This window comes from Chrysochloris asiatica, unplaced genomic scaffold (genome assembly GCF_000296735.1).
Source record: "Chrysochloris asiatica unplaced genomic scaffold, ChrAsi1.0 scaffold00174, whole genome shotgun sequence".
Lineage (NCBI taxonomy): Eukaryota > Metazoa > Chordata > Mammalia > Afrosoricida > Chrysochloridae > Chrysochloris > Chrysochloris asiatica.
In genome coordinates, this window is record NW_006408692.1 from 2,306,016 (window position 1) to 2,333,411 (window position 27,396).

At 42.4% G+C, this 27,396-nt stretch overlaps 1 protein-coding gene across 1 annotated transcript in view; it reads right to left on the bottom strand.

The window, feature by feature from the left end:
* TMCC3 (transmembrane and coiled-coil domain family 3) overlaps positions 1-27,396 on the bottom strand; it is a 92,617-nt gene that overhangs the window by 9,389 nt on the left and 55,832 nt on the right. The window contains exon 2 of the mRNA XM_006871794.1: positions 136-1,043. Within this exon, the coding sequence (XP_006871856.1) occupies positions 136-1,043 (908 nt within the window). The remainder of the gene's footprint in view (positions 1-135; positions 1,044-27,396) is intronic.

Below are 27,396 nucleotides of genomic sequence, written 5' to 3' on the forward strand. Positions count from 1 at the left end.
TTACAAAATGCCTTCTGATCCATGTCCATATTCATGGAAAACACAGCCAGTAACATATTTCTTTCAAACAGACAATCTCTCTGTAGTTACTAACTTAGGGTTCAAATAGAGTCTCCAGTGATGAGTTAGAAATACCTGTATCTTTCTTCTTGTAGGGTCTGAGAAATAAAGCCATAATCTCTCTTAAACTGCACCTTCAGTGCCTCCATGTCCTCGGTCAGTTGTGTCTGGCTGTCCTTGATGTCCCTCAGTTCCTCCAGGATCATGGTGAACTTCCTATGGCTGTCCAGCGTGCTGGCCCCGCCAGCCCCAAAGGACTGGTTCCCGTTACTGTCAGCGGAGCCCGATGTGCCACTCGAACACTCGTCATCACTGCCATACTTGGGTTTGTTCACGATGGTAGTGCTGCCCCCATAGGCCCTGGTACTGGCCTCGGGCCTGAACTCCTCCAAGGAGCTTTTCAAATGAGCGATGTTGTCGGCGCTGCCAAATTTATTCCGGATCAAGTTGGCAAACTCCCTGGATTTACTGAAAACAAACACAGGTGGAGTGAGGGACACACCTGGCAGGCCCGACTTACTGCTCTCCATGCTGTGGGGGGCAGTTCGCGATTTCGCCTGGGCATCTTTCAGAGCGTCCTTCAGGTTGTCTCTGGAGGCATCCTTTGTGTTTCTGGAGGCTCCATTCTGCTCGAGCTCCCTGAGCTTCCTGTGATATTGCTCTAACTTCTTCTGCAGCTGGGCAATGCAGTGAGCTGATTTCTGATTCTTCTTCTCAAAGACTTGCTTGATACGCCCAGCCTGCTGCTTGTCTGCACTGCTGACGAGTTTCAGGTATTCCGCAACGTTCCCGTCACGGGAGGTTTGCTCGATTTTTATCTGCTCTGTTACCTTTAAAATTTTTTGCTTCAGGCTATCTGAGTTGAGTTTGACCTTGTGAAAGTCCAGGATGCCATCTGGTACATCAAAGTTGAGGTTGGTGTCTGACCCGCCTCGGCGTATATTCAGGGGCAGGCTTAAGGTATTCATGTCATGACGTTCTACCTGAAGAAGACAGGAAAGGAATACTTTACAATTTGAAATCAGAGAGCCCAAGTGTGATAGTTATCGGCGCATACATCACAGACATACTGTAAGTCCCAGACTCTCAAACTGCAGGTTATTCACAGCATTAAAACTCCCTTGATCCTCTCGAGGTGAACATAGGACAGCCCAATGCCTTCCTACATCCATGAACACTATTAAGTCCAGGGCACCCAGGGGCCAAATTTTCTACTCAGCTGGTCACTGTTGGTTGCCAGAGAGAAAATACAACAGTACAAGGTGGTCACCAGTCAGTCTTCGTTTCCCAAAGCGCCCAGGTAACTGGGATGCTTGCCATGGTCCATGCACTGAGAATCACTGTCCTGGGCAAGGCGTCCAGTTCAGAATTTCATCATTTAGCAGAAAGAGAATAAAAAAAAAGAAAGTGAAGGTCCAGCAGCTGTAGCCATCAACACAAGAAAATGATCTCCTTAGTGGAATCATTAAACAGATGTAACTGAATAAAAGCTCCATGACTGAGTAAGATAGCCACAGTGTTTACAGATGAAAACCAGCAGCCCCACACCACGATGACTCTACTTTTTGTTGTTGTTGTTGTTGTTAAACAGTGATAATACTGAGACCATGTGAAATAGCCAAATCATTCATGGGCCACCTAAGGAAAAGAGCTGCAAAAACAGTGGGCATTCAGGTGAGTGGGTGGGCTCTTCTGCTTTAAAGGAAAAAAGGCACACTGTGTGTCATGCCAGGGGCCTTGGTGGTACAATGGCTATGCACTAGCTGTGAACTAAAAGGCTGGCTCCACAGGAAAAAAGACTTGGCGATCTCTTCCATAAAGATGGGTGGTGGTGGTGTGCCGTGGAGTTGGTTCTGACTCAGAGAGACCCTCAACAGGCTTTCCAAGGCTTTATAGGGGCAGAAAGCCTCATCTTTCTCCTAAGGACTGGCTGGTAGATTCAAACTGCTGAACTTGTGGTTAGCAGCCCAACTCATAACCCACTATGCTACCAGTGCTTACAGCCTAGGACAACCTACAAGGCATGTCTTCTCATTTTAATTGGGTCCTATGAGTTGGAATCCATTTGACAAAACACAACAATAGCACCACACCATGCACATCCTGCGCTATGTCTGTACAACATATAGACGCTGAGGTGTGAAGAGCCAGGATCTGAATTCAAGTCACCCGCCTAACCCGAGTCCTCTTTCCACATCAGGGCCCTCCACTATTAGTGCTCTCATGGGACTGGAAACAGGTCTTTGTAGACTCTGAACACAGTCTCCAAACAAAGGTGTGTACATTCTACATGGAAGCATCTTATTTGTTAAGCTAACCTATTTATTAGAATAAGGCCTTGATATAGAATCTCAAGAGAAATTGAATGCGAGACAAGACAATGTTCAAGCACAAGTTACCTTTGTTTTTAGGCTGACAAAACAAAAAATTAGTAAGCTATTAAAAGACTTTACACTGATTGAGTGAACCAAAATCAAATGTGGACCGGCTCCAAAAACAGTTTGTCACATGAAAACATCCTCTCCACGGTTTTATCTCAGCCGCAGAGCGGGGCACAGCTCCAGGTCAGTGGGCTGAGTCTCCTTCACAACTGAAAAAAGTTTGCTCATGTTATTTCTAGGCCTCTCTTTTCCCACACACAATTTTGCCATGAATAAGAGACTGCATATTTTATCTGGCAGAAGAGCATCATATGAGGGGATTTGAATAGTTCATGGGACAATAGAATGAAAAGATAATGATTTTTTTCCCACTAACTTTGGGAAGCCCCCCTTGATAGGAAAAGCTAGGGGAAAAATAAATGCCCCATCACAAAAATAAATGTGACTAGGAAGCAGGGCGTAGGAGCAGAGAATACAGGAATTGGAATTTAACCTGGTCAAGAGGGCAGAATACGTGTACAGAGGAGTAATCATCCTCAAATCCTAGAATAAAACCACAGGCAGCTAAAGGGAGTTATGGGCCATGGCTCACTAGCAGACCCAGACAGGAATGGGTTCAAATTACAGCAACAAAGAAAGCATTACACCTGGAAAATGTTTATTTTGCACAGGAAAAACAGTAAACAAAATCCCCAAACCAGTTGATTCACAGCAACCCCATGTGTTCAGTGAAGAACTGTGTGCTCTTCAGGGCTTTCAGGACTGATCTTTCATCAGGCCTTTCTTCCATTCTTCTGGGTGGCTTTGAATTGCTAACCTTTTGGTGCGTAACTGAGTGTTTAACCATCGTCACCATCAAACCTCTTTTGTTTTGGGGAGACTGGTGACTAATCATTATGGCTAGAACTTTGACCTCATTGGAGACAGCAGATCTGATAGATGTGACTCACTTTTCAGAAATTTTCTTTGGTTCCTGAATGCCTCCCAAATCATGCAATGATCCCAAGGTAGCCACTGTATAAGGCCTTATTTATGTCTTGAGGCGTATTTTGTACTGGAAAGATACCATTCCTCTTTCAGTGAACCTTTCAACCCCAAGTTCCCATAAAGCATGTGAATTATCTATAGATTTTTCTTATATGTCTGAATCTCACATGTCTTCATCCACTCACCTCTGCTTATCAAAATCCTACCTATCCTTTAAGATCTACTTCAAATGCCTCTTCCTCGGAGAAGCATCTCTTTCCTGGGACTCTCTAGGGTGCTTTGTATCTTTCTTGCATGCTGTTGCGATGACTCCCTTCTTCATCCTCAGCCATGCAGTTTAACGGTGGAGGCTGGAAGCTCCTTTGGGGAGAAATGTACCTATTCTTCCTTGTACCCAGCCTGCACTGTGCTAGCACGGTCCCTGACTCCCAGGAGGCGTAAGTAATCGTTTGCTGTACTAACATAAGATAGTTCTTTATTCCAGGAGTCTACATTGAGTCCATTCACAATGCATTTTAACATTTAAAAAATGACCTGGAAGTTTCACCCACAGAAATCTGACAGTTACAGGTAGAGATGTTTCCCCACCACCTAGATAAAGAGTTCGGCATCAGCTCAAACGGATTCAATGGAATGAAGGTATTTTGTGTCTTAGTAAGCCACAAGATACATAAATAGGGGGATTAAAAATGTTCGTGGAAAAATGCCATTTTCTTTAAATTCCATTTTTCATGAACTTTTCTGAAGCCCCCTCATATAAATAAAGATGTTTAAACTTTAATTGAAGTGTATAATATACATGAATTCCTGGTGTGGTGCTCAGCACTAGACTGAGAACCACAAGGTCAGCAGTTCAAACCCATCAGCTGCTCCTTGGAAATCCTAACACAGGATGGCTAGGAGTTGGAACCCACTCGACGGCATGTAACATCAACAGCAATGCACACACGGAAAAGATCACATTAGGTAAGTACAGAGCCCAAAGAAATGTTCACAAACTGAACATTCTGTGTAACCAGCACCCAGTGAAAGTTCCCCACAGACATCCCTTCCACTGCAACTACCTTGTCCTGCCCCCAAGGGTCACTCTGATCCTGACTTGAAACAACATGTTAGTTTTTCTTGTTATAGAAATGTACTCGCCTGTATTTTTTACTTAACATTGCTTGTGACATTCCTAAGAATTGTTCTTGTCCTTCTGGAGCGTACAGATAAAATCAGATTAAGTTATATATAAAAAAAGTACAAAAAACCTGCCTTAATATTCTCTCTTGGAAATCCATCATACTATTCGAAGACACAAAGGCTTGTATACTTTACCTTATCAAGCTCAGCAATAGTCATCACCTGTTCTTCTTGCTTTAAGTCTCAACGCCATCACAGCTGGCCATCTAGCTCTGTGGTCTGTCTAATGAGCTGCTCTCTGACTGCTGGCTCCGGACAGCCTTGTACACATAGTCATGTTGACGCACAGATGACCGCTGACTCTTGACTCACTTTAAGTTATAACAATGCTTGGCATGTCCTCTGGGGTTCAGGTTGGGGGAAGCAACAGCATTTAAAGCTTAAATCAATCAGCTCTGCCGCTCATCAGCAAATCTCAGTTAAAAAGGTCTGATGAGGGGATAACGTTGTTGGGCCACACCTTGGAGGCAGGCTGAGCCCATCACTAAAAGGATAAAGGAGAGCCAGCTACTCATATCTTTATTATATGCCTGCACATTCCCTTAACACAAATTGAAATTGTGTGTGTGTGTGTGTTAGGAGGGAAGGAGTCCTGAAGGCACAGTTTTGTGCTCAGCTGTCACCCAAAGACCGGTGGTTCAAATTTACCAGACAGTACACAAGACAAGTGCTGGTGTGGTGCTATGGTATAAAGCACTACAACACAAGGTCGGTTTGAACCGCAAGGCCTGCGGTTCAAACTCACCAGTCGCTCCTTGGAAACCCTATACAGGGTCGCTATGAGTTGGCACTGACTCGATGGCACTTAACACACAGGAGAAAGATGTGTCAGTCTGCTTCCTTCAAAGAGGCCCTAGGGGGCAGCTCTACACTGCCCTACAGAATCACGAAGGGTCAACTTGATGGCAATGGGTTTGATTAGGGAGAAAGTTATGAGAGTCCTCAATCCTTCATTTAATCCTCACTTGGCACAGAGGGTAAGTCCCTGGGTAGTGTAAGTGCTTCACAACTGACTACTACTAATGTATAGGTTTGTGGTTCAAACCTACCTAGCAGCACTGTGGAAGAAAGGCCTCATAATCTGCTTTGATAATGTCTACAGGCAAGAAAACCCTAGGGAACTGCTCTACTCTATACGCATGGGGTTGCTGTGCATCAGATGATCTTGACGATGGGTTTGATTTGGTTTCAGCAATGAGAAGAGACAGAGTACAGCTTTGTGTCAGGGTAAGCACTGAACTGGTAACAACAACTTCAGTGGTTCAAACCCACCAGCCACTCCTTGGAAACCCTACACAGGGTTGCTAAGAGCCAGAACTGACTCTATGGCACTTAACAATAGGGTTTCAGGGAGGAAGGAGGACAAAGGGTCCTGGATCACCATGCATGCACACTTGGTGAATCAGGAGATGTGGGCTCCAGTTTTGACTAACAATGGTAAACCGAGTCACATCTACGGGCTCTGATTTCCTAACCTATAAAACAAGGAAACAGAACCAGATGATTCCAAGTTAACACTGTCTAACTCCATGAACTGTAGAGGCTGTGTTGGCAGACAGGAATCAAGGATGTGGGTTCTGGAGCCAGGCTGCTTGGGAATTCATCCTGGCACCACTCCTATGAACTATGTGGCCTAGACTCTGTGTGCCTCAGTTTCATCTTCTGCAGAATGGAGATACTCCTTCTTCCAAGAGCTATAAAGAAGACTAAGTGAGGTAGTGCATTACAAAGCACTTAAAGAGTTCCTGGCACATGGAATGGAGTCAGTAAGTGTGTGCTATTGTTATCATCTCAGTTTCATTAAAAACCAAACCAAAACAAAACAAAAAAACTACCCGCATGTAGAAAACTGAAAAGAAAACACGCTCCAAAGTGTTAACAATGGCAACCTTTGCACCTTAGGGTTCTGCAAAGTCATTTTTAAAAAAATTTGCTTTCATATTTCCCAATTAAACAATTAAAGAGAGAGAGAGAAAGGACATGTATTATTTCTTTGACATAAAACAAGTTGTTTCTCAAACTGACTGGGAACTTCATTCAGTTCTCCCAGAATCACGTGACTGTTACTCCCTTACATGAATGAGACGCCATTCCACTATTCCTGACAGTGTTTTCCTTCCGGCAGAGAGACATTGCCACCGTCAGCTCAGTGTTCTGAAACAAAGGCTAAAGACAAGCTGGAGCCCTGGATAGACGTCAAACACACACATACACACTGAGTCATCTCTGTAAAGAAGTGAGCCTCCAGCAACCACGCCCGTCAGCTCACCTTTTACACAAATGCCAGGTACAACTCAGTCATTACCAGCGCTCCCCAGAACACGCTGTTCAGGCCTAAGAAAGGGCTATTTCCAAGGACACTTCAGATTTACCTTCTAAAGCTCTTGGAAATGCACAGAAAGGGAAAGACAACCACTTAAACTCCCACCCAACAGAACTGGAAAGGATGTGGGCTTACATGAACTCCTTCCCAGAGGATTAAGACGGAGGCAGGAGGCCACGAAGGGGGCACAGAGAGGTCAGAAGAGGAGTCAGAAAACAACAGCCGCTTACTCTCTAAGGCCGGATACAATGAGCCTTTGCTTAGAACAAGCGGCTTGAGCGCAGACATATAAGGACAGAGTAAGGCCCTGAAAACTGATGGCCGTTTCTAAGGTCCTTTCATGGTACATGTGAGGGCAGTGTTACCGACAGGCCCACAAAGGAGCCATCACGTTCAGAATCCAAAGGTTTCCCCAGTCTTAGTGGCCTAGGTGTCAAGACCAAGATAGCTGAGGTCCTCTTAGGATTTACTCATTTTAGCTGAAATCTTACTTGAGCTCTAGAGTCAGGACTGTTTCTATGGTGTGACTCCCAGAATGTGCAAGGTTTTGCTGTGGTAACTGGTGGTGGTGGTCATATGCCGTGGAGTCGGTTCTGACTCATAGTGACCCTGTACGGGGTTTCTGAGGCTGTAAATCTTTACGGGAGCAGAAAGTCTCACCTTTCTCCCGCGGAACAGCTGGTACTTTCGAACTACTGACCTTGAGGTTAGCAGCCCGATTTGTAAACCACTACTCAACCAGAGCTCCAAATCTCGGTGCCTTAAGTTTGCTTCTCAGTCATGCTAACAAGTCTGCTGTGAGACCACTGAGGGACCCAGCCTGGGGACTTGGCCAATAACTCACTGGTTTCTAAAAAGTATGCCTAAAGAGGCATCCTATCTCGACCACACACTCAAGAGGAAATGTATCCATCATGTGAATGAAAGCCTTCCTAAGCACCTCACGTGGCCTACAGCTCCTATGAAAAATTCTACTACTAATATCAATTGCAGTTCCTCTGTCTTCATGCTTTCCCTGAAATATCTCAATTACTAAAGACTCTCTCAGGCCCTACTAGTATCACCATTTTTCAAATGAGCAAACTAGAACAGAGAAGTTAAATGAATGCCTGTGGGCACCAAGCTAGTTAGCCTAGAGCAGCGACAAGATTGAAATCCAGGCTGTCTCCAGAGCTCGCTCTCTAACAACAAAGACTGAGAATTCATTACGAGTCACTGATGCTAAATATTAAAAACAACAACATATATTCTTCACACCAACTATTTTATGAATAAAATGAGGCTTCTAAAGAATATATATGTTTCTTGAGCTCCATGGATAATCAATAGCTTAGCTGGGGCTCAACCCAGATTTATGAAGTATGGAAGACTTTGCAAATTCTATACAAGTTCTGCACCGCCATGTGAGAACACGGTCCCTGATGACCTTAATGAGGTCATCCAAACTTGTCTGGGTTTGGTTTAGACTGCTCAGTGTGAAATTTCTCCCATAGGCTTATTGCATTTTATTGGAATCACGCCCAAGCATTTACAAGCACTGAGAAGAATGAGAAGAGGACAGAAGCAGAAGTTAAGAATCAGAAAAGGGGCCTCTGGAGAAGTAAGCCGTATCTAAGACTTTACAAGTCTCTCAGAAGGCTTGGTAAGCATCCTAGCCGTCTGTGTTTACAGACATGTTAGCACAACCATATGGATACTTTTACAGAATAGTCAATACCTATGTTCTCTAAAACAAGAAAGTCACATTTTCTCCCACTACATGCTTGATGCTGTTGTTGTTATGTGCCGTGGAGTCGGAACCGACTCATAGCGACCCTGTACAGGGTTTCCGAGGGTGTAAATCTTTACGGGAGTAGAAAGCCTCATCTTTCTCCCGCGGAGCAGCTGGTAGTTTTGAACTGCTGACCTTGCGGTTCACAGCCCGAGTCGTAACCACTACGCTACCAGAGCTCCTTGCTAGAAATGAAAAAAATCTTAAAAAGATCTTCAAGAGGTATCCAAAAAGGATATTTTATTAGTAAAAGTGTCTCAATGAAATGTTTATTCTAATTTGTTTAGACAAAGAATGTTTCCTTTCATAGTTCAAGTCTGACAATGGGACACTCTGAACTTAAATAAGTTCATCGTGTACAGAACAGGAATTGAGTCACCAGACTGATCATAAAAATTTCATTCCCCACCCCTCTTCCTTCTCCTAGTATCACTGACAAAAGAAATTCGGTAGCGCCAGAGCTTCTATTTCTTGACAGCAGGTGAAGTAAAATCTCATTACTTTTGAATTAAGGAGCATGTGAAACAGAGGCTGACATGCAGGTACCTTTGATAGCCCAATTCTTTCTCCACAGACACTGCAAATTAATAGTGCAAAGGAGATTAGGCAGAGTGTTTACAATTCTCAAAAAAACAAATGTTCCAAGCATCCTCAAGCGCCTACAAATACTTGATACTGCAATTAGAAATAATTATCTTCTCATTAGGCTAGTACCAAACATCAGTGGTAACCTACTTGAGTTGCATGCACTAAAAATTACCTATTTCTTCCATCTTGCTTATAACTCACCCTTTCAATAATCCTAACTGATCTTTTATAGGCTTCATCTGATTTGGTAAAGATTTATTATAAATTAAGTCTACGTAAGAATGAGCTTAAGTGGGACAAATGGAACACAGTAAACGCGAATGCTGACACATTGTGAAAAAATGTAACGAATGTCACTGAGCAATCTGTATAGAAACTGTCTAGTGGGAACCTAATTTGCTGTGTAAACTGTCACTGAAAATAGATGACGATTACTATTTTTAAATAAAGGAATAATTTAAAGCAAAAAGAGGCCAGATCAAAGAAGGCTGTGCTGTAAGGGGCAGAAGGTGGAGGTGGTGGCAATGGAATCAAACCCCACATGTACTGAGCTCCAAATGCAGGTGAAGGGCAGTTACGGTCCCTGGAAGAAGAAAGCATAAAGTATTTTGAGGCAACACCCAAAGAAGGTTTTATTTGTAAGAAGAGGAGCCAGTCTCTGGGGATCCTGGAAAAGACCAAGTTTCGGAAAAGGGGGTGAGCACCTAATGTCTGTCCATCACCCCTATAGGCCTGGGAATGAGACCCTCTTGTGGGGAGGGACAGGCAGTGAGTTCTGAGGGGATAAGCAGGGAGCCCCAAGACTAAACCTGGAACAAATGTCTACTGACTAAGGCTTTTAGTTGTTAACATTCAGAAAGGAAAGAATCGAAGGTATGAATGAGACCCTTGGACACTAAGATCTTATGGGAGGCTCTGGAACCTTCTCCAAGGAGCCCTGTGCCACAGTGAGTTAATCACTGGGCTGCTAACTCAAAGTTTGGTGGTTCAAGCCCAGTTGCTTCAAGGAGAAAGATGAGGTTGCCTGTTCCGGTAAACATTTAGTCTCGGAAACCGTCTGGGGCAATTCTACGCTGTCCCACAGGGTCGCTATGAGTTGGAATCAACTTGACGTCAGGAGTTTAAGTTACGGTGAGAACTTCTCCACTCTTGCTTGTTGTTTCCATAGGTTTCTGGCAGTGTCCATTAGTAAAATCTTTCCAAATAAAGGGCTTGTGCACTTGATTTCAGGACAGCAAGGCCAGGGGGAGGTGCAAACACCATGTTCCACTCAGAAAGAACCACTCCCAAGGGCTAAATGGAGGCAGCTTTAAAGGAAGGGAAAATGAGTCTCCAACAAGGCCCTTGGCCAGTGTGCATTCAGAGAATGACCTGAGACAAGAGGCAGCCTAGGGGCTGATGGGCTGCCTACTTCCCAGGACTAGCCTGCCAGCCTGCTTGTCCTTTTCCATCAGCATTTACTTACCACCGCCCATACCCCATAAACAGTCAGGGTGGCGACCCCAGGACGGGCATATGCATAATGTGTTTCTGATGACCCTACAAAGCCAGCCCCTGTCCTGCAGTCTGAATGCAGAGCACTGACGGGTCCCTGAGGGAAGAAGGGTTTGGTTAGAGCCTAGGTTGGTTTGAATTGCAACATTGGAGGTTCAGCCTCACCAGCCGCTCCTTGGAAACTCTATACAGGGTCGCTATGAGTCAGACCTGACTTGAGGCACTCAACAACAAGACACTGAAGCTAACACTCAGGATAAAAGACCTACCACAGAGTTAGGAGAAGCCTTAGAGACAGGACTTGGCTTAATCTCCATTTGCAAAAGCAGCAGCTTGAATAACTCAAGTAACTTTCAGTTTTAGCTCATGCTCTGTTACTGGGTGGTACAAACAGTTAATGCAAGTCTATCCAGAGGTGAGTAGGAAGAAAGGCCTGGTGATCCTTCTGGAACACATTCTACTCAGACACAGAGTTCCCATGAGACGGAGTTAACTAGATTGAAACTGGCGGCTACGGCTGTTCATTAAAATGAAAGGGAAAGTAAATGGCATAGAATCAACAGATTTATCTCCCAAAGTTAAAGCATCTTAGAACACTTTATCTATGTAATTTGTTTACTTAACCTGAGTAGTAGCAAATAAAGTGAATGTAACAGGGGTGCCCTATAAGGAGAGGAGTCCTTGTGGCCTAGTAGGTTACACATGGGGCTGCTAACTGCAAGGTACACACAGTTCAAGTCCCTCAGTCATAGGAGAAAGATGAGGTTTTCTGTTCCTGTAAAAGATTTACAACCTTGGAAACCTTATATAGGGTCACTGTTATGAGTTGGAATCAACTCAATGTTGTTGTTACTAAGTGCTGTCGAGTTGGCTCTGACTCATAGTGATCTTGTATAAGGTTTCCAAGGACCTGCTGATAGTTTTTTGGTTTTGGCCTATACAGAAGACATAAGAAGCGATGTCTCTGAATGATTGGTGAAGAATCTGGAAAGTACCACGAACTTCCGTAAAACAAACAAATCTGTCTTGGAAGAAGTATAGCTAAAAGAATGCTCCTGAGAAGTGAGGATGGTGAAACTGTTTCAGGTACTTTACACATGTTATCAGGAGGGGCCAGTCCCTGGAGAAGAACAATGATGCTTGGTAAAGTAGAGGGTCAGCAAAAAAGAGGAAGATCCTCAGCAAGATGAATTGACAACAGTGGCTACAACAATGGATTAAAACAGCAATGATTGTGAGGCTGGCCCAGGACCAGGCAGTGTTTCAATCTGTTGTACATAGGGCCAGCTGTGTGGGAACTGATTTGAGAGGGCTTAACAACATCATCAGACTCCTGGTGTGGCTCTATAGGATCAGCAACAGACTGCAAATCATAAGGTCAGCAGTTCAAACCCACCAGCTGCTCCTCAAAAATCCCTGTATGGCACCAACTTAATGGCACTTACAACAACAACAACAACAGCAGCAGCAGATAAGCATTATCACATTTCCCTTTTTGCCTTTGATGCTAAGAAATTTCACATCCAATTCACTATTAGTTTCAGTAACTGCTAGCCTGAAGATTAGCCTCCTTGATCTCTCCTCCTTTGTTTGACGTTTGACTTTTGGTATTGGACTCTATTTCAGTGTGATGTAGCACATCATGTTCTTAAAGCAAGAGGCAATGAACTTTAATCTATAGCTGCTTAGGTATGTCATCCTGCCTGGAGATGACCCCCTAACCTCCTTTCCATACGTAACAGGAGGAATGTGGTCAAACATACCTAGCTCATGAATTGGCACAGTGACCTCCCCCAGCATCATTCCCAGAGCATCTGCCCAGCGCCTAGAAAAAGCCATATGAGGGTCACAATTTACCCCTTGCCTTCAGAGTCAGGTATATCTAAGATGGAGTCAGGAAATACAACCTGGTGTGTGGGTCCAAAATAAAAACACTTCCCCAAAATGAACCTAAACGTCATAATTAAGTTATTCCCTGAAGGTAAGGGTTTAATTTTTTTTTTTTTAACTATAATAATCCAATAAACCCTGGTGGTATAGTGTGTTCCATGTTGGACTATTAACTGCAAGGTCAGCAGTTCACGTCCACCAGCTGATCCGCAGAATAAAGATGAGGCTTTCTGTTCCTACACAAACTTACAGCCTTGGAAACCTAATACAGGGTTGCTAGGAGTCGGCATCAACTTGATGGCACACAACCGCTACCACGTCAACAATCCACTGTCATTGAGTAGATTACAAGTCATAGTGATTTTACCGGGCAGGGTGAACTGCCTGGTAGGGTTTCCAAGGCTGAATCTTTGTGGGAACATGCTGACATATTCTTTTCCCGCTGAGTGCCTCGTGGGTATATTGGGAGCAAAAACATTTGTACTGAATGATTTGTAGTACAAAATTTTGTTACAAATGGATCTAAACACTATTTACCATCAGACATGACTTAGAAATAACAAGTGGGTTGCAGGGAGCAAAGGGAAAATGACCTGCAGTAATGTTTCCCCTTTTGCAATCCTGAAGCGATTTCCTTGAAGCAGCTTAGTTTTTTCTAATTTAAGCCTGCAGTATTATCACCTAATGGCAATTAGAAATAAAAAGCTGCAAAATAAAACACAGCATTATATATACATATTTTAAAGTCAATGCCCATGAAAAGTGTACTCAGTCAATATTTTAGTATTTCTTTCTAAAACAGCTAAGTGCTAAGTCTTCAAATGAAGACATCAAGCCAAAACGCTGATTTCTTTAAGCTCAATAAGGTAATCTTATTAAAAGAGAAATGAGGCCATTCAGATTCCTTCTCAGAAAGCTTTAAATTCTCTATAGTGAGAAATCCTTTGCAAAGAATATGATTAGGGTGCCATGCTATCCATATTCCAATAGGTTCCTCCATGGTATTTTCAGCATATACTATGTATAAGACACTAAAGTAGGCTGGAACTTTAAATACACTTTCATTTAGCACATACAGTTCCTATATAGGAGGTAGGTGTCATTAGCCCCATTTTAAAGACTTGGAAGCAGCAAGTTGTGGTCATAGTTCATAAGGAGGCACTGGTGGGTCGTGATAAATTTTTGCCTTCCATGTAGGAGACTTGGGTTCAATTCCTGGCCAATACACCTCAAATGTAGCCGCCACTTGTCTGTCCGTGGAGGCCTTCTTGTTGCTAAGATGCTAAATAGGTTCAAACAGAGCTTCCAAATTAAGAAACTAGGAAGAAGGACCTGGAGACCTACTTCCAAAACTCAGCCAGTGAAAACCTATGGCTCACAAAGATGTGATCTGTAAATGAACATGGGAAGGTCCAGGACTAGGCAGCACTTCATTCTGTTGTTCATGGGCCACCATGAATCAGGGGTCAACTAGACTGCAGTTGGCAAGCAACAATAGTGAATTAGACACAGCATCAAGATCTGTACCCAAGTCTAGCTTTAACCTTCATCTGACTCCATGCTCCTGCATTTTTTGTGCACTCTCTATTTGTGGGCATTAGGTGCCAGCTAGTTCATCACTCTAGGAAGGTCTCCCAAGCCTCCTTCTCAGTTTATCTTCCAAGGGCCAACTCAAGAATCATCTCTCCCACAACTGCCCCCCTCCTCCACACTTCTGCCCCTACTGAACCCATCCATCCATTTCTTTATTTTCTCCCCAAAACTGTCTTAATTTTTTAAAAAATTGTAGCAAAATATGTATCAAGAAAACTCAGTGATGTTAGTTACATTCATCTTGTACAACCATCACGATGATACATTTCCAAAAGTTCATCGCCCAAAACTCTCCTCAAACTTTCCCTTTACCCCCATTTATAGTGTTTATTAAGGAGCTCTGGAAACATAGTGGTTATGAATCGAGCTACTAACCTCAAGGTCAGCAGTTCGAAACTGAAACTACCAGCTGTTACACAGGAGAAATATGAGATTTTCTGCTCCCGTAAAGATTCACAACCTCAGAAACCTTGTACAGGGTCCCTATGAGTCGGCACCCGACTCCACAGCAAATAATCACCACCACTATATGGTTTATTCTGCCAGGTCTAGTAAATATTTGCAGTTAACACTTGTTCCCCACTATCTTGAAGTCTCCTGGGTAGGGGGAGCTGTGTAATTAGCCACCTGTATCAACAAATCCTGTCCTACACTCCTTGCTAATAGGATCTCATTGTCGGGTAAACTTATCCGTGGTTGACAAACAGGCAACTGGGGCAGCAGGCTGTCCCTCATGTTTACATGCTCAGCTGTCTGCAATAAGATCAGGAAGCGTCTGCAGCTGAGCTTCTGCCCAACTGCTTTCAGAACAGACTGGGCGGTAACTGTTTATGGCTTCTGAATCAGGCAAAAGGTCAAATACTTAGAAATGGATGGGTTTCAAGGCTCTTTGTTGCTCCAAGCAGAACACAGGTGACCCATCATTAAAGGATAACTATGGAGCTCCACAATACATAGCATTTCTTCCTTCCTAAGTGATTTTTCCTGAGGGCATCATTCGCTCTTTCAGCTTTCATTCAGCTCATAACAATTCCATAGGCCAGGCCCTTTATCAGACATATACATGTTTCCTGTGACCTGTGAACTTTATTTAGTGGACTTAAATCACAGGTGAAAAGTACTCATGAGTGTGGTAGAGAAACCAGAAAATTAAATAAACCCTAACAAACTGCTTGTTCCTTGATGCCACAAGACAATGACTGGAGGTGCTTCCAATTTTTCAATTATATGTAAGAGAAGAAACTAGCTTAATCCCAAGAAGCCTTGCATTTAAAAAAAAAAAAAAAAAAAAGTTGCTTCTAACAATGGTTCTCAATGCCAATGAAATATGTCAGCTTGTCTATAAACGCCCTCTTCTGACTAACGCCCTGGCAGACTCCATCGTTAATAAATGCTGTGCAACCTCTTTCTCTCACAGCCACTGTCGTTAGAACCACCAGATTCAGGTTTGGGCCAGAGAACAGTCCTCTAGGAACATGGTGTATTCAAACCTAGCAGAAAGGAAACCACAAAGAAATAAACTGAGAGTGGACTGTGATTTTTAAGATAAGCCCTAGAACATGACCCTTCTTAGAACTCAAGTTAATTATATATGCGAACAGAGCCCTGGTGGGGTGCTATAGGCTCACAGGGTTGGTGGTTCAAACCCACCGGCTGCTTCTTGGAAACCCTATACAGGGACACTATGAGTCAGAACGGGCCCTACAGCACTGAACAATGACAACAACATATAAGAGAACAGTCTTCCAGAATCCATGATAACACTGGAAAGACCCAGGCAGCTCAGATTCCCACAAAAATAGAAAACTGATCCCAAACTCATGAGTCCTAAACAGAGGTTAGTGGCAGTATAAATTTGTGGTGAAAAACAGATTTTAGAACGCGGCTGCCTAGGTTCAAATCCCAGATCTACCATACTAAATTTATCATCTTGGGCAAATGATTTAATCTCTCGATAGATCTTAATTTACTCATACGTAAAATGGGGACAATAGTATCTACACTTTACAGATTGTGAGGATCCAATAAGTTAATCTTCGCAAAGTGCTTGCTTGTGCAGAGCTGTTATTCCTGGGGAGCATTAAGTCCATTTTTCACTCGGAGCAACCCATGTGACAGAGCAGAATTGCCCTATCGGGTTTTCTATGCTACAGTTTTTACAGAAGCATATTGCCAGGTTTCTCTCACACGGAGCCACTGGGTGGGTTTGAACAATCAACCTTATGGTTAGCAGCCAAGCGCTTAACTGCAGCAACATCAGTGCTTCTTTCTTGTACAGAGTAAGCACTATATAGGTATTGTCAAGTGTCATTAAACAAATCCTTGGATTGTGCAAACAGTTAATATATTCATTGCTTGTCCTGGTGTGGCACTGTAGGATAAGCACTGGGCTGCAAGGTGGGTTTGAACCATCAGGTCAGCAGTTCAAACTCAGTAACGACATACAAAGTTGGAACAGAATCAAAGGCATTTGACAACAAATAACAACATGGAAGTGGTTGATTCCGCCCAAAGACACCACAGCAGAAGGTTTCTACTTCCAGAAAATCAGTCACCGGAAACCCTACAGAGCATAGTTTTCCTCTGATATACATGGAGTCATCCCAAATCAGAACTGAGTAGACAGCAACTAGTATCATTATTAAACTCAACATACCCAAATTGAGGGGTGGGGGTGGGCTGCAGAAAGTCCAGAGCCAACAGTGACTATGTACCGTCACCACGATTAAGCTCTTCCACCAGAAGTGGGAAATTTCCTCCACTCCCACCCCCCAACATTCATGGAATCTGTTTACATGCTCATCTTGCTGCAGACAAGTGGGAGATTAAAAAGAAAAGCAGGTCTTAACTCATACCAGGAAGTCCTTTAAGAATCAAATTTCAATTAACTAAATTAGTAAGGATTTTTTTTTATGATGCCCACATACCCAAAGCCTAGTACATTGCTTTTAATTGGTTTACCGAGTACTATCTGAATGATTTAATCTGACTTTTAAAAACGTACAGTTTCTCAAATAAATAAAATTGGAAACATGAATATCTGCTCCTTTATTAAAAAAATAAAACTAGAACCCTGAATTAAGACATTAAAGATAGATGTCTAATATCTCTCATCTCCAAGTCTTCAAGCAAAACCAAGAAACACTGTACCACAAAAGGTTTCTAATGATAACTTGCTACTTATTAAGGCCCCTTAGAAGTCCTGGTGTGGAGCTGCATGATCCATACTGGACTTTAAACCTCAAGCTCGGCAGTTCAAACCCACCAGCTATTCCTCGGAAACCCTATACTGGATTGCTATGAGTTGAAACCCACTCAAAAGCACTAAAAAAAAAAAAAAACAACAAAGTATTGTGGCGTGTAAACTTGTTTTTTATAATGTAGGACTCTTTTTTCAGACCAAGTTATACCTAACCTCATAACCTCATCTGTCAACGCCACCATTCTCCTATTAACCCAGCTGTTCTTTTATTCTTCACCTCTTATCCAAACTGTCACCAAATCTTAATTCTTAGTACAGTCATTTCTCTCCAGATTGCCTCTTCCCTGCTATCCTTTATCTGTCTAATTGAATCTAGAGCCTCACTTCCTATTCAAAGAGCAATTGTTTAGCCAGGTTTCATTGCTCTCAACACTTTATTCCTTTAACCTAGTCCACATAAAGTCATTCTACTAATCTTCTGAACTTCACATTACAGCAAAACACACCAGAGTGCTTCCTTTAATAAAGGAATTGGGCTACTCTTCCTGCTGGTACTGACACACTGAGCAATTTTTCTTATTCCAACATCCTCTTCCTTCTTTTACCACCCACCAGACAGATCTCTGTACTATAGTATACTGAACAGATTTTTGCTTTTTTTTAAAATTATATTTTCAGTGATGCTTTACACAGCAGTTTAGGTTCCAATTCAACAATTTCTACACAAGTTGCTCAGTGACATTGGTTACGTCCTTCATAAGGCATGGACTTCTCATTACACCCACTTCTCAGTGTGATGGTTAGGTTCCAGAGACCAGGGTGTTATGTCAAAATGGAGGACGGTCACATCAGACGGCAACTTAGGGTGGCGACTCATCGTTACATAACTGCCCAATAGTATGACATAACTGCCCAGTGCATGTCACTAATGTGCAAATCAGTCAAACAGTAGATTTCTTTTTACTATTGTCATAAATGCAAAATGCTGCATAATGAGGTGGATGATAAATGAGGAGCAGATGCATTTCTGTTCTGATTGTTCTGCACTTTTAAAAAAACCTTACTAAACATCATTTTCAATAATCTCATATGTATGTGAAAGCTGGAAAATGAATACGGAAGGCTGTAGAAGAATTGATACATCTGAGTTATGGTGCTGGAGGAGAATATTAAATGTACCGTGAGCTGCCAAAAGAACAAACCAATCTGTGTTGGAAGAAGTACAGCCAGAGTGCTCCTTGGAAGCCAGGATGGCCAGACTTTGTCTCAAATACTTCAGAAATACATATCAGAAGGGACCAGTCCCTGGAGAAGGATATCATGTTTGTTAAAGTGGAGGGTCAGAGAAAAAGAGGAAGAACTTCAATGAGATGGATTGGCACAGTGCTGGCAGCAATGGGCTCAGGCTTAGCAACGACTGTGAGGTTGGTGTGGAACAGGGCAGTGTTTCGTTCTGTTGTGCAGAGGGTTGCTGTAAGTTGGTATTGACTCAATGGCACCTAACAACAACTTACATAATTCCTTCTGAACATGTAGTTTCCAAGCTTCTGTCTTAGCTAAATCCTACCATTCTTTATCTCTTTCATGGGGTCTCTCCAAAGGACATCTGCCCATGTTACTCATGCTGTTGACTAGATGGTAGCTAGCAACTATAAATTGTACTTTAAAAGGTAAAATATAAAATACTAACAAGTTGTAACTGCTGTACTGAATCCAACTCCCTGCGACCCCGTGTGTGCAGCATACAGCTGCTCCATAGGTTTCCAAGGTCGGGACCTTTCAGAAACAGATCACCAGGACTGCTTTAGAGGCACCTTTGGGTGGGTGTGAACTGCCAACCTTTCAGCTACTAGTTGAGACTCGAACAACAACAAACCCCAAACAAACAAATTCACACATTAACAATACAGGAGCTGTCTTTGTCTTTATAGTATCATTACTGTTGTTGTTGTATGCTGTACGGTCAGTTCCAATTCATGGGGACCCTGTGACCAGTGTCTGAGAGTGGCTGGTAAGTCTGAATTGCTGATCTTGCAGCAAGCAGTCCAGTGCTTACTTTACAGTACCAAACCAGGGCTCCTGGTAGAAAATGAATGACTGTTGTTTGCCTTCAAGTACTCTATTCTTGCAGAGAAAAAAAAAAAACCCTTTCATTAGCTTGTTAGTTTGGATTGCATTGTCTGCTCTCTAACATTTTTAAAAATTTCTAAAACTTTCCTGACATTTCCTAACAAATGTACACTTTTAGTACCAGAATTAAAAAATGCAAACATACAAAGAGTTGTAATCCTAATGGTATATAGTGTTAGAAGTTCTTGTTAAGTGTCGAGTCAGTTCTGACTCATAGCAATCCTGTACAGCCATTTCCAAGAATGATTAGTGGGTTTGAACCATGGACCCTGCAGGTAACAGTCCAGTGCTTATCCCACAGTGCTACACCAGGACTACAAATGTAGTAAGGCACTAAGATCTATAACTAAATACATCAGTTCTACATGCAAAATTATTTCAATCTTAAATTCTGTTAGTGCCGCAGATTCCTAAATACCATGTTGATGTTGATTACTAATACTTTTGTTCAGTGCATAATTTAAAAAGCGAATATTTCTCAAATAGGGTGAATTTAATTAAAAGCATACAACGTACAATTTGTTGTTGTTGTTAGGTGCAATAGAGTCAGTACCGACCCATGCTGACCTTATGCACAGCAGAACGAAACACTGCCCGATCCTTGGCCAACCTCACTATTATTGCCACGCTTGAGTCCATCGATGCTGCCACTTGGCCAGTCCATCTCATTGGGGATCTTCCTCTTTTTCTCTGTCCCTCCACCTTACCAAACATGATATCCTTCTTCAGTGACTGGTTCCTCCTGACAGTATGTCCAAAGTATGAAAGACGAAGTTTGGCCATCTTGGCCTCTAAGGAGCACTCTGGCTGCACTGCTTCCAAAATGGATCTATTGGTTCTTCTGGCAGCCCAGGCACTTTCAATATTCTCCTCCAACACCATAACTCAAAAGCATCATTTCTTCTATGGTCTTCCTTATTCATTGTCCAGCTTTCGCATGCATATGAGGTTATTGAAAATACCATGGCCTGGATCAGGCGCACCTTAGTCCTCAAGCTGACAACTCTGCTCTTCAACACTTTAAAAAGGTTTTGTGCAGCAGATTTGCCTAATGCAATGCGTCGTTTGATTTCCTGACTGCTGCTTCCATGAGTGCAAGGATCATGTGACTACAGTTTTTTAAAAAACACCATTTGAGGCTAAGGACAGCTGAATTATCTCCTAGAAGAATAGTATTCATCACATGGAAACCAGACTCATAGACACGTGACCAGTCATTCATCCTATTTCCACTGCTCTTCCTTCCAGGCCCTAGAAATGCTAACCAAACACCAATTATTATTACAGCCCTGGGAATTTGTATCAGAGACAGAAAGGGCAACACTTTCACTGGGATAAAAGAAAAGGTAGGAGTTAAAGATGACTTTACTGCAAAGTGCAATTCCACGAATCTGTCTTTATTTGTGGCTTGAGAAAAACAAAATTCTCAATGTATGCTATAAATCAAATTCTTCTCACTCTATGCCACAAAACAGACCAAACCTATTACCACTGAGAAGATTCCATTCCACTCATGGTAACCCTCATGCATCACAGTGGACATTGCTCCTTAGCACAATTCATGACTGGTGCTTCAAAAGTAGATCACCAGGTGTTTCTTCTAAGACTTCTAAGCTGTGATTATGGAAATTTCCCAAGATTCTTCCGACTGTGGGAGAGTACCTTGGTATACCTACTGATTTAGTCTAACTCGGTATTAGGACTCAAAGTGTCTGAAAAAAGAACCAAACCCAAGCTATAGTAAAAGGGAGAACCAAAGAGTGCAGTGTCATCAGCAGTTGGTATTTTCCTCGTCAGTCAGAACTGCAGTAAGCCACAGCATGGGCCGTGTACCTGACTCAGAGCCCAGACATCTCAATGAGACTACGAGAGCACGCAGCCACTACCGGAACTCTCAGAACTGCTTGTGTGAAGAAGTACTGTTTGAAAATATTATTAGTTTTATGTCCAAAAAGTATGATGTCCTTTCTTAAGAAGTTTCTTTACTAATACCTAGTTCCCTCAGGAAGAAGCCCTGGTGGTACACTGGGTTAATCATTAGACTGCTAACCACTAGGTTGGAAGTTCAAACCCACCATCTGCTCCCTGGGAGAAAGCTGAGGCTGTCAGTCCCAGGAAAAAATTTACAGTCTTAGAAACCTTCAAGAGCAATTCTACTCTGTCTCTAGGGTTGCTGTGTGTCGGAAGTGACTCAATGGCATTGGGTTTTCGGTAGTTCTCTAAGATGTACAAAGGATATGGTTTTCTTTATCTAGGGGCTTATACTGACTAGGAAAGTTGATGAACTTAAATATGGCTCTAAAGGCTGCTAACTGCATGAAAGAATCTCCACTCTGGTGCACTTTATTAATTCAACTCACTCCACCTACCCTATTCAGCATTTCAAAATGCAACAGGACCATCTGTTCAGGCGTCACCAACTGAGAACATTTTGAAACTTCATTCAGCTCAGTATTACCCTGAATCTGATTAACTGAATTTCTGTGATTTCACACTTTATGATAACTCTCCTGTCATTCATTACTTTCGGTGCTATTATGGTACCTTATTAATAAGGCCATTGGAAACATGTCTGTAAGAACCACAATCTCCAGGCCAGAACAATGCTTTTGCTTGATTACTTCTCACTCTGGTAAACATGTAGTCAACAGTTAGTAAATATATACATCATATTACAGGGCTGACTCAAAGCATTCAATCATTTCTAATCAGAGACAAGCGTAGTTCATTTTATTATGGGGTACATCCTTCAAGGGAACCAAACTTAATACATAAACAGAGGGAAAGTGACAAGCACAATTACACTAGAATTAAATGACAAACAGATTTGGCAACATCATTTATTTTCCACTTAGGTAATATCTTTCATCAAAAATTTCAATAAATCTTCCCAACTGTTCTTGGCCCTACCTGGGATATGATTATCTGAAAGTGTTACAAATCCAGTTTGAATTTCACACTCAGTGACTGGCAGGCAGCTTTCCTTCTCCTTTGCGTCTGACAGCACTAACTAAGTTCACTCTCTTTTGGATTATTTGTAACACCTGACCCTAACTTTCTCTCCAGTGCCTGATACCTCTCCTTGGTCCAGGCCTTTTTATGCTGCATGTCTAGACTCTTTCAATGAATTCCTAACTCATCTCATCCTCTCCAAACTCCCCATCTCAGCAGTCACCACAAAGATGCTCTGCAGAATAAGGAATAAATTCCTAAGCTGAAATTCAAGGTCCTCCATTTTTTTACTCAAACTGGTCTCTCCAGATTTTGTATTCACCAGCTCCTATACAGGGTTGCTATGGGTCGGAATAGACTTGACGGCACTTAACAACAACAACCACCACCCCCTTACCCAGAATCCTAATGTGGTACTGTGGGTTAAAGCACTGGACTGCAAAGTCAGTTTGAACTGCAAGGTTGGTGGCTGAAACTCACCAGTTGCTCCTCAGAAATCCTATACAGGGTTGCTATGGGTTGGAACAGACTTGACAGACTTACCACCACCACCCTCTTACCCAGACCAAACAGTCGAATCCAGGTGAACTAGTTGAGATAAAGGATGACATACAAAGATCATGTCTACTAGCTTATGTCATGATTACTCACGGTGTCCCATCCTCCCATGCCATAGTAATCATGACCTTTTCTACCTCCACCATCTACTCAGGCCTGGCGTGTCAGCCAATGTGACAGATGCATGTTTATTTTATCTCCTGTTCTCCCCCAATTCTCGAAGTTATGTTTCATGTCTCATGAATAGGATCCAGAAGTTCGAGTAACTAGACAAGGTCACAAACCAGTGCCTGATGAGTCAGATAGGTTCTAACCCAGGTAAGCTCAATAGTCTATGTTCTTCCTACAGCCTCAGGGTTCCTGGAATGCCATCCCTTGCTTCTTCAGTACCAGATCATGGGGTTCTTTCAGGGTCTGGTTCGATTTAACCTCTTCAACACTAAACTGTTTCTGATCACTTCCAGTACAGTAATATTGCTTATTCTGAGCTCCTGCTGTTCTTATCATGAGTCCTCCCCTTGCAGTAAACTCTTTCCTACTTCATAGTATTAGTTACACCTGTTAGATAAATGAGCAATTGAGCCCTTTACCTCAGAATCAACTGCTAGGTGACTGAGTAATTTAGCTATTTTAACAGGATTTACTATGGGTACAATTCTCTATCGGATAGGATAATTTCAGTAACTAAGTATCCACATCAAAAAAGCTTCCAATATAAAGACACTTAGCTCTCACGAGCAAAGATCAGAGAGAAAGGTTGGTTCAATGCTTGAAAGAATTACCCATGACCCAAGTTCCTTCCGTCTTTTCACTTCAGTGTGGTGCTGTAGGATAACACACTAGGACCGAAAGGTCAGTTTGAACCACAAGGTTGGCGGTTCAAACCCACCAGCTGCTCCTTGGAAACCCTATAAAGGATCACCATTAGTAGAAACTGACTCGACATCAATTACCAACAATAATCCTTAGAACAAGGAACCTTGGTGGCAAAGTGGACAAACACTCTATTGATAACCAAACGTTGGGAGTTCAAACCTTCCAGTTGCTCTGGGGGAGAAAGCTGTGGTCATAATCTGCTTCCATCAAAATTTACAGCCCTGGGAATCCTTTGGAGTAGCTCTATTCTGCTCTGTAGGGGTTACTATGAGTCAGAAACCTTTTTGACAGCAATGGAATCCTTAGAACAAGGAATGCTGGAGGCACAATGGTTAAGCATGTGGCTGCTAAACAAAAGGCTGGAGATTCGAACTTCCATGGAAGACAGGAGTTGGAAATCTATTCTTGTAAAGATTATTGTAGTTGTTAGGTGCCATCAAGTCAGTCCTGACCCATAGCAACCCCTCTATAGGGTTTCCAAGGAGCAGCTGGTGGGTTTGAGCTTTTCGCAGTCCAGTGCTGATCCTGGAGCACCACACCAGGAGACCTGAAGGGACATTTCTACTCTATCCTATGAGGTCACTATGAGTCAGAAAACACTCAGTGGCACAGAACAACAGCGACACCTGGCTTGTTCCTTTATAACAAGAGTGGCTGCATTTCAGGAACCACACTTAGACAATTTCGGGGCATAGCAGAAAGTATTTCTCTTCCCTCATATTTCATTTTGGGGGACACATTTTCCAGATGTTCACCAGCAAATTTTCCCATAAGTTTCCTTTGACCAGGACTGAATCACATTTCATGCCATAGCTGGGCAGCTAAGAGAGCAGTACCCAACACTTTCAGCTTCTATGGTGGAAGCAGGCTCTGCCAGCAAGGTAGAAAAGGAAGGAAAATGGTGTTTGGAAACTGTGTTTTCAAAAAACACCATTGTTGTTGTTAAGTACCGTGGAGTTGGTTCCGACTCATAGTGACCCTGCACGGGGTTTCCAAGGCTGTAAATCTTTACGGGAACAGAAAGCCTCATCTTTCTCCTGCAGAATGGCTGGTAGTTTCAAACTGCCAACCCTGAGGTTAGCAGTCTGATTCATAACCACTACGCTACCAGAGCTCCTTAGAAAAACAATAATGCAATGATAAAAACCATTAGAAAAACAATAATGCAATGAATGATAAGTCTATATAACAAATGTCCTCCCATGTCCAAATAGATGAACTATCACAAAGATGCAGAAATCATCAGACAATATCATTAATATCACATGTAAGTAAAATTTTGCAAAAAGATAATTAAAAATGACTACAACAGTACATTAACAGGGAACTATCAGAGGTTCAAGCCGGATTCAGAAGAGGACATGGAACGAGGAGGCCTATTGCTAACATCAGATGGATGGATGTTGGCTGAAAGCAGAGAATAATAGAAAGATGTTTACCTGTGCTTTATTGACTACAAAGAGGTTTTTGATTGTGTGGCTCATGACACGCTATGGGCAACACTGTGGGTAATGAGTATTCCAGAACATTTAATTGTGCTCATAAGGAACCTGCACATAGACCAAGAAGTCATTCAACCAGAACAAGGGAATATTGAATGGTTTAAAATGAGAAAGGGTGTGCTCCAGGGTTGTAGCCTTTCACCATTCAATCTGTATGCTGAGTAAATAATTCCAGAAACTGGATTATATGAAGACAATATGGCATCAGAATTGGGGAAAAACTCACTAACAACCTGCAATATGCAGATGATACAACGTTGCTTGCTGAACGTGAAGAGGACTTAAAATACTTACTCATGAAAATCAAAGAACACAGCCTTCCATATAGGTTGCACCTCAATGTAAAGAAAAAAAAAAAAAATCCTCATCAGTGGACCAATAAATAACATCAAGATTAATGGAGAAAAGATGGAAGTTTTCAAAGACTTTGGATCAACTATCAACACTCATGGAAGCAACACTGAAGAAATCAAACAACGTATTGCATTAGGCAAATTTGCTGCACAGGACCTCTTAAAAATGTTCAAAAGCAAAGATGTCAGTTTAAGGACCAAGATGCTCCTGACCCAAGCCATGGTATTTTCAAAAGCCTCATATGCATGTTAAAGTTGGACAGTGAATAAGGAAGATTATAGATGAATTGATGCATTTGAGTTATGGTGTTGGAGAATATTAAAAGTACCATGGAATGTCAGAAAAACAAACAAATCTGTTTTGGAAGAAGTACAGCCAGAATGTTACTTAGAAGCCAGGATGGCCAGACTTCTTCTCTCATACTTCAGACATATTATCAGGAGAGACCAGTCCCTAGAGGACATCATGCTTGGTAAAGAGGAAGGTCAGCAAAAAAGAGGAAGTCACTGAACGAGATGGATTGGCACAGTGGCAGCAGCAATGGGTTCAAGTGTAGTAACGAGTGTGAGATTGGCGCAGGACCAGGCAGTGTTTCCTTCTGTTGTGCATAACGTCGCTATGAATCAGTACAGGTGGCACCTAATAACAACACCACCATAAAGAAAGTTTTGCTAGTTGGTTTATAACAATCAATCAGGTTACAATAGGGTGCTGTTAGCATAATAGGTAGGAGAGAAGGAAGTTGGAGCTTCTCAATTCTTTAGACATGAAGTTGCACATACATTCCCTTTCTTCACATCCTTAGGTAAGTATCACACCCTCTTCCTTTCTCCATCATCAGGGCCAGAAGAAGCACCAGAGAAAAGAAACCCCCACCCCTTTTAACCTTCCTTAAGTCTGCCAAACACCTTAAGACAAGCAAAACAAACAAAAACCAGGAGACAGGAACAGAAATAGAGGTCAAAGTATTTACATATCTTTTTCATATTCTTCTTTAATCCTTCCAACACCTTAGTCTGCTTTGTATCACAACCACAACCACTAATGACACTGCCACTACACCACCATCTTGAGCAATTATCCTCACAGCCTGCAGGGCCTGCAGCAATACAAACCAGTGCTTCAACATCTACTCCTTCCACATAAGCGTATCTATTTTAATTTCTAATCCCCACTGACCTTGGAGTCCTGGTGTGGCGCTGTGGCCTAATGCGTCAGACTGCAATGTCATTTGAACTACATGGTTGGTGGTTCAAGCTCACCAGCTGCTCTTTGGAAACCCTATACAGGATCACTATGGGTTGGAACCGACTCGACGGCACAAAACAACTGACCTGGGAATGAATTTTCTAGTAAAATCTTATTCATAACACAGGATAAAATCAAAATATAAAGGCTTTCTATGGAGATCTGCAAAATGCCGTTTTTCTCATTTAACTATAGATTTGTGCCCCCCCCACCCCCCAAAAGAGAATTTTTTTGAAAACAGTCAACTTGAGAGAGTAATTGTGAAAGCTGGACAATGAATAAAGAAGACAATAGAAGAATTA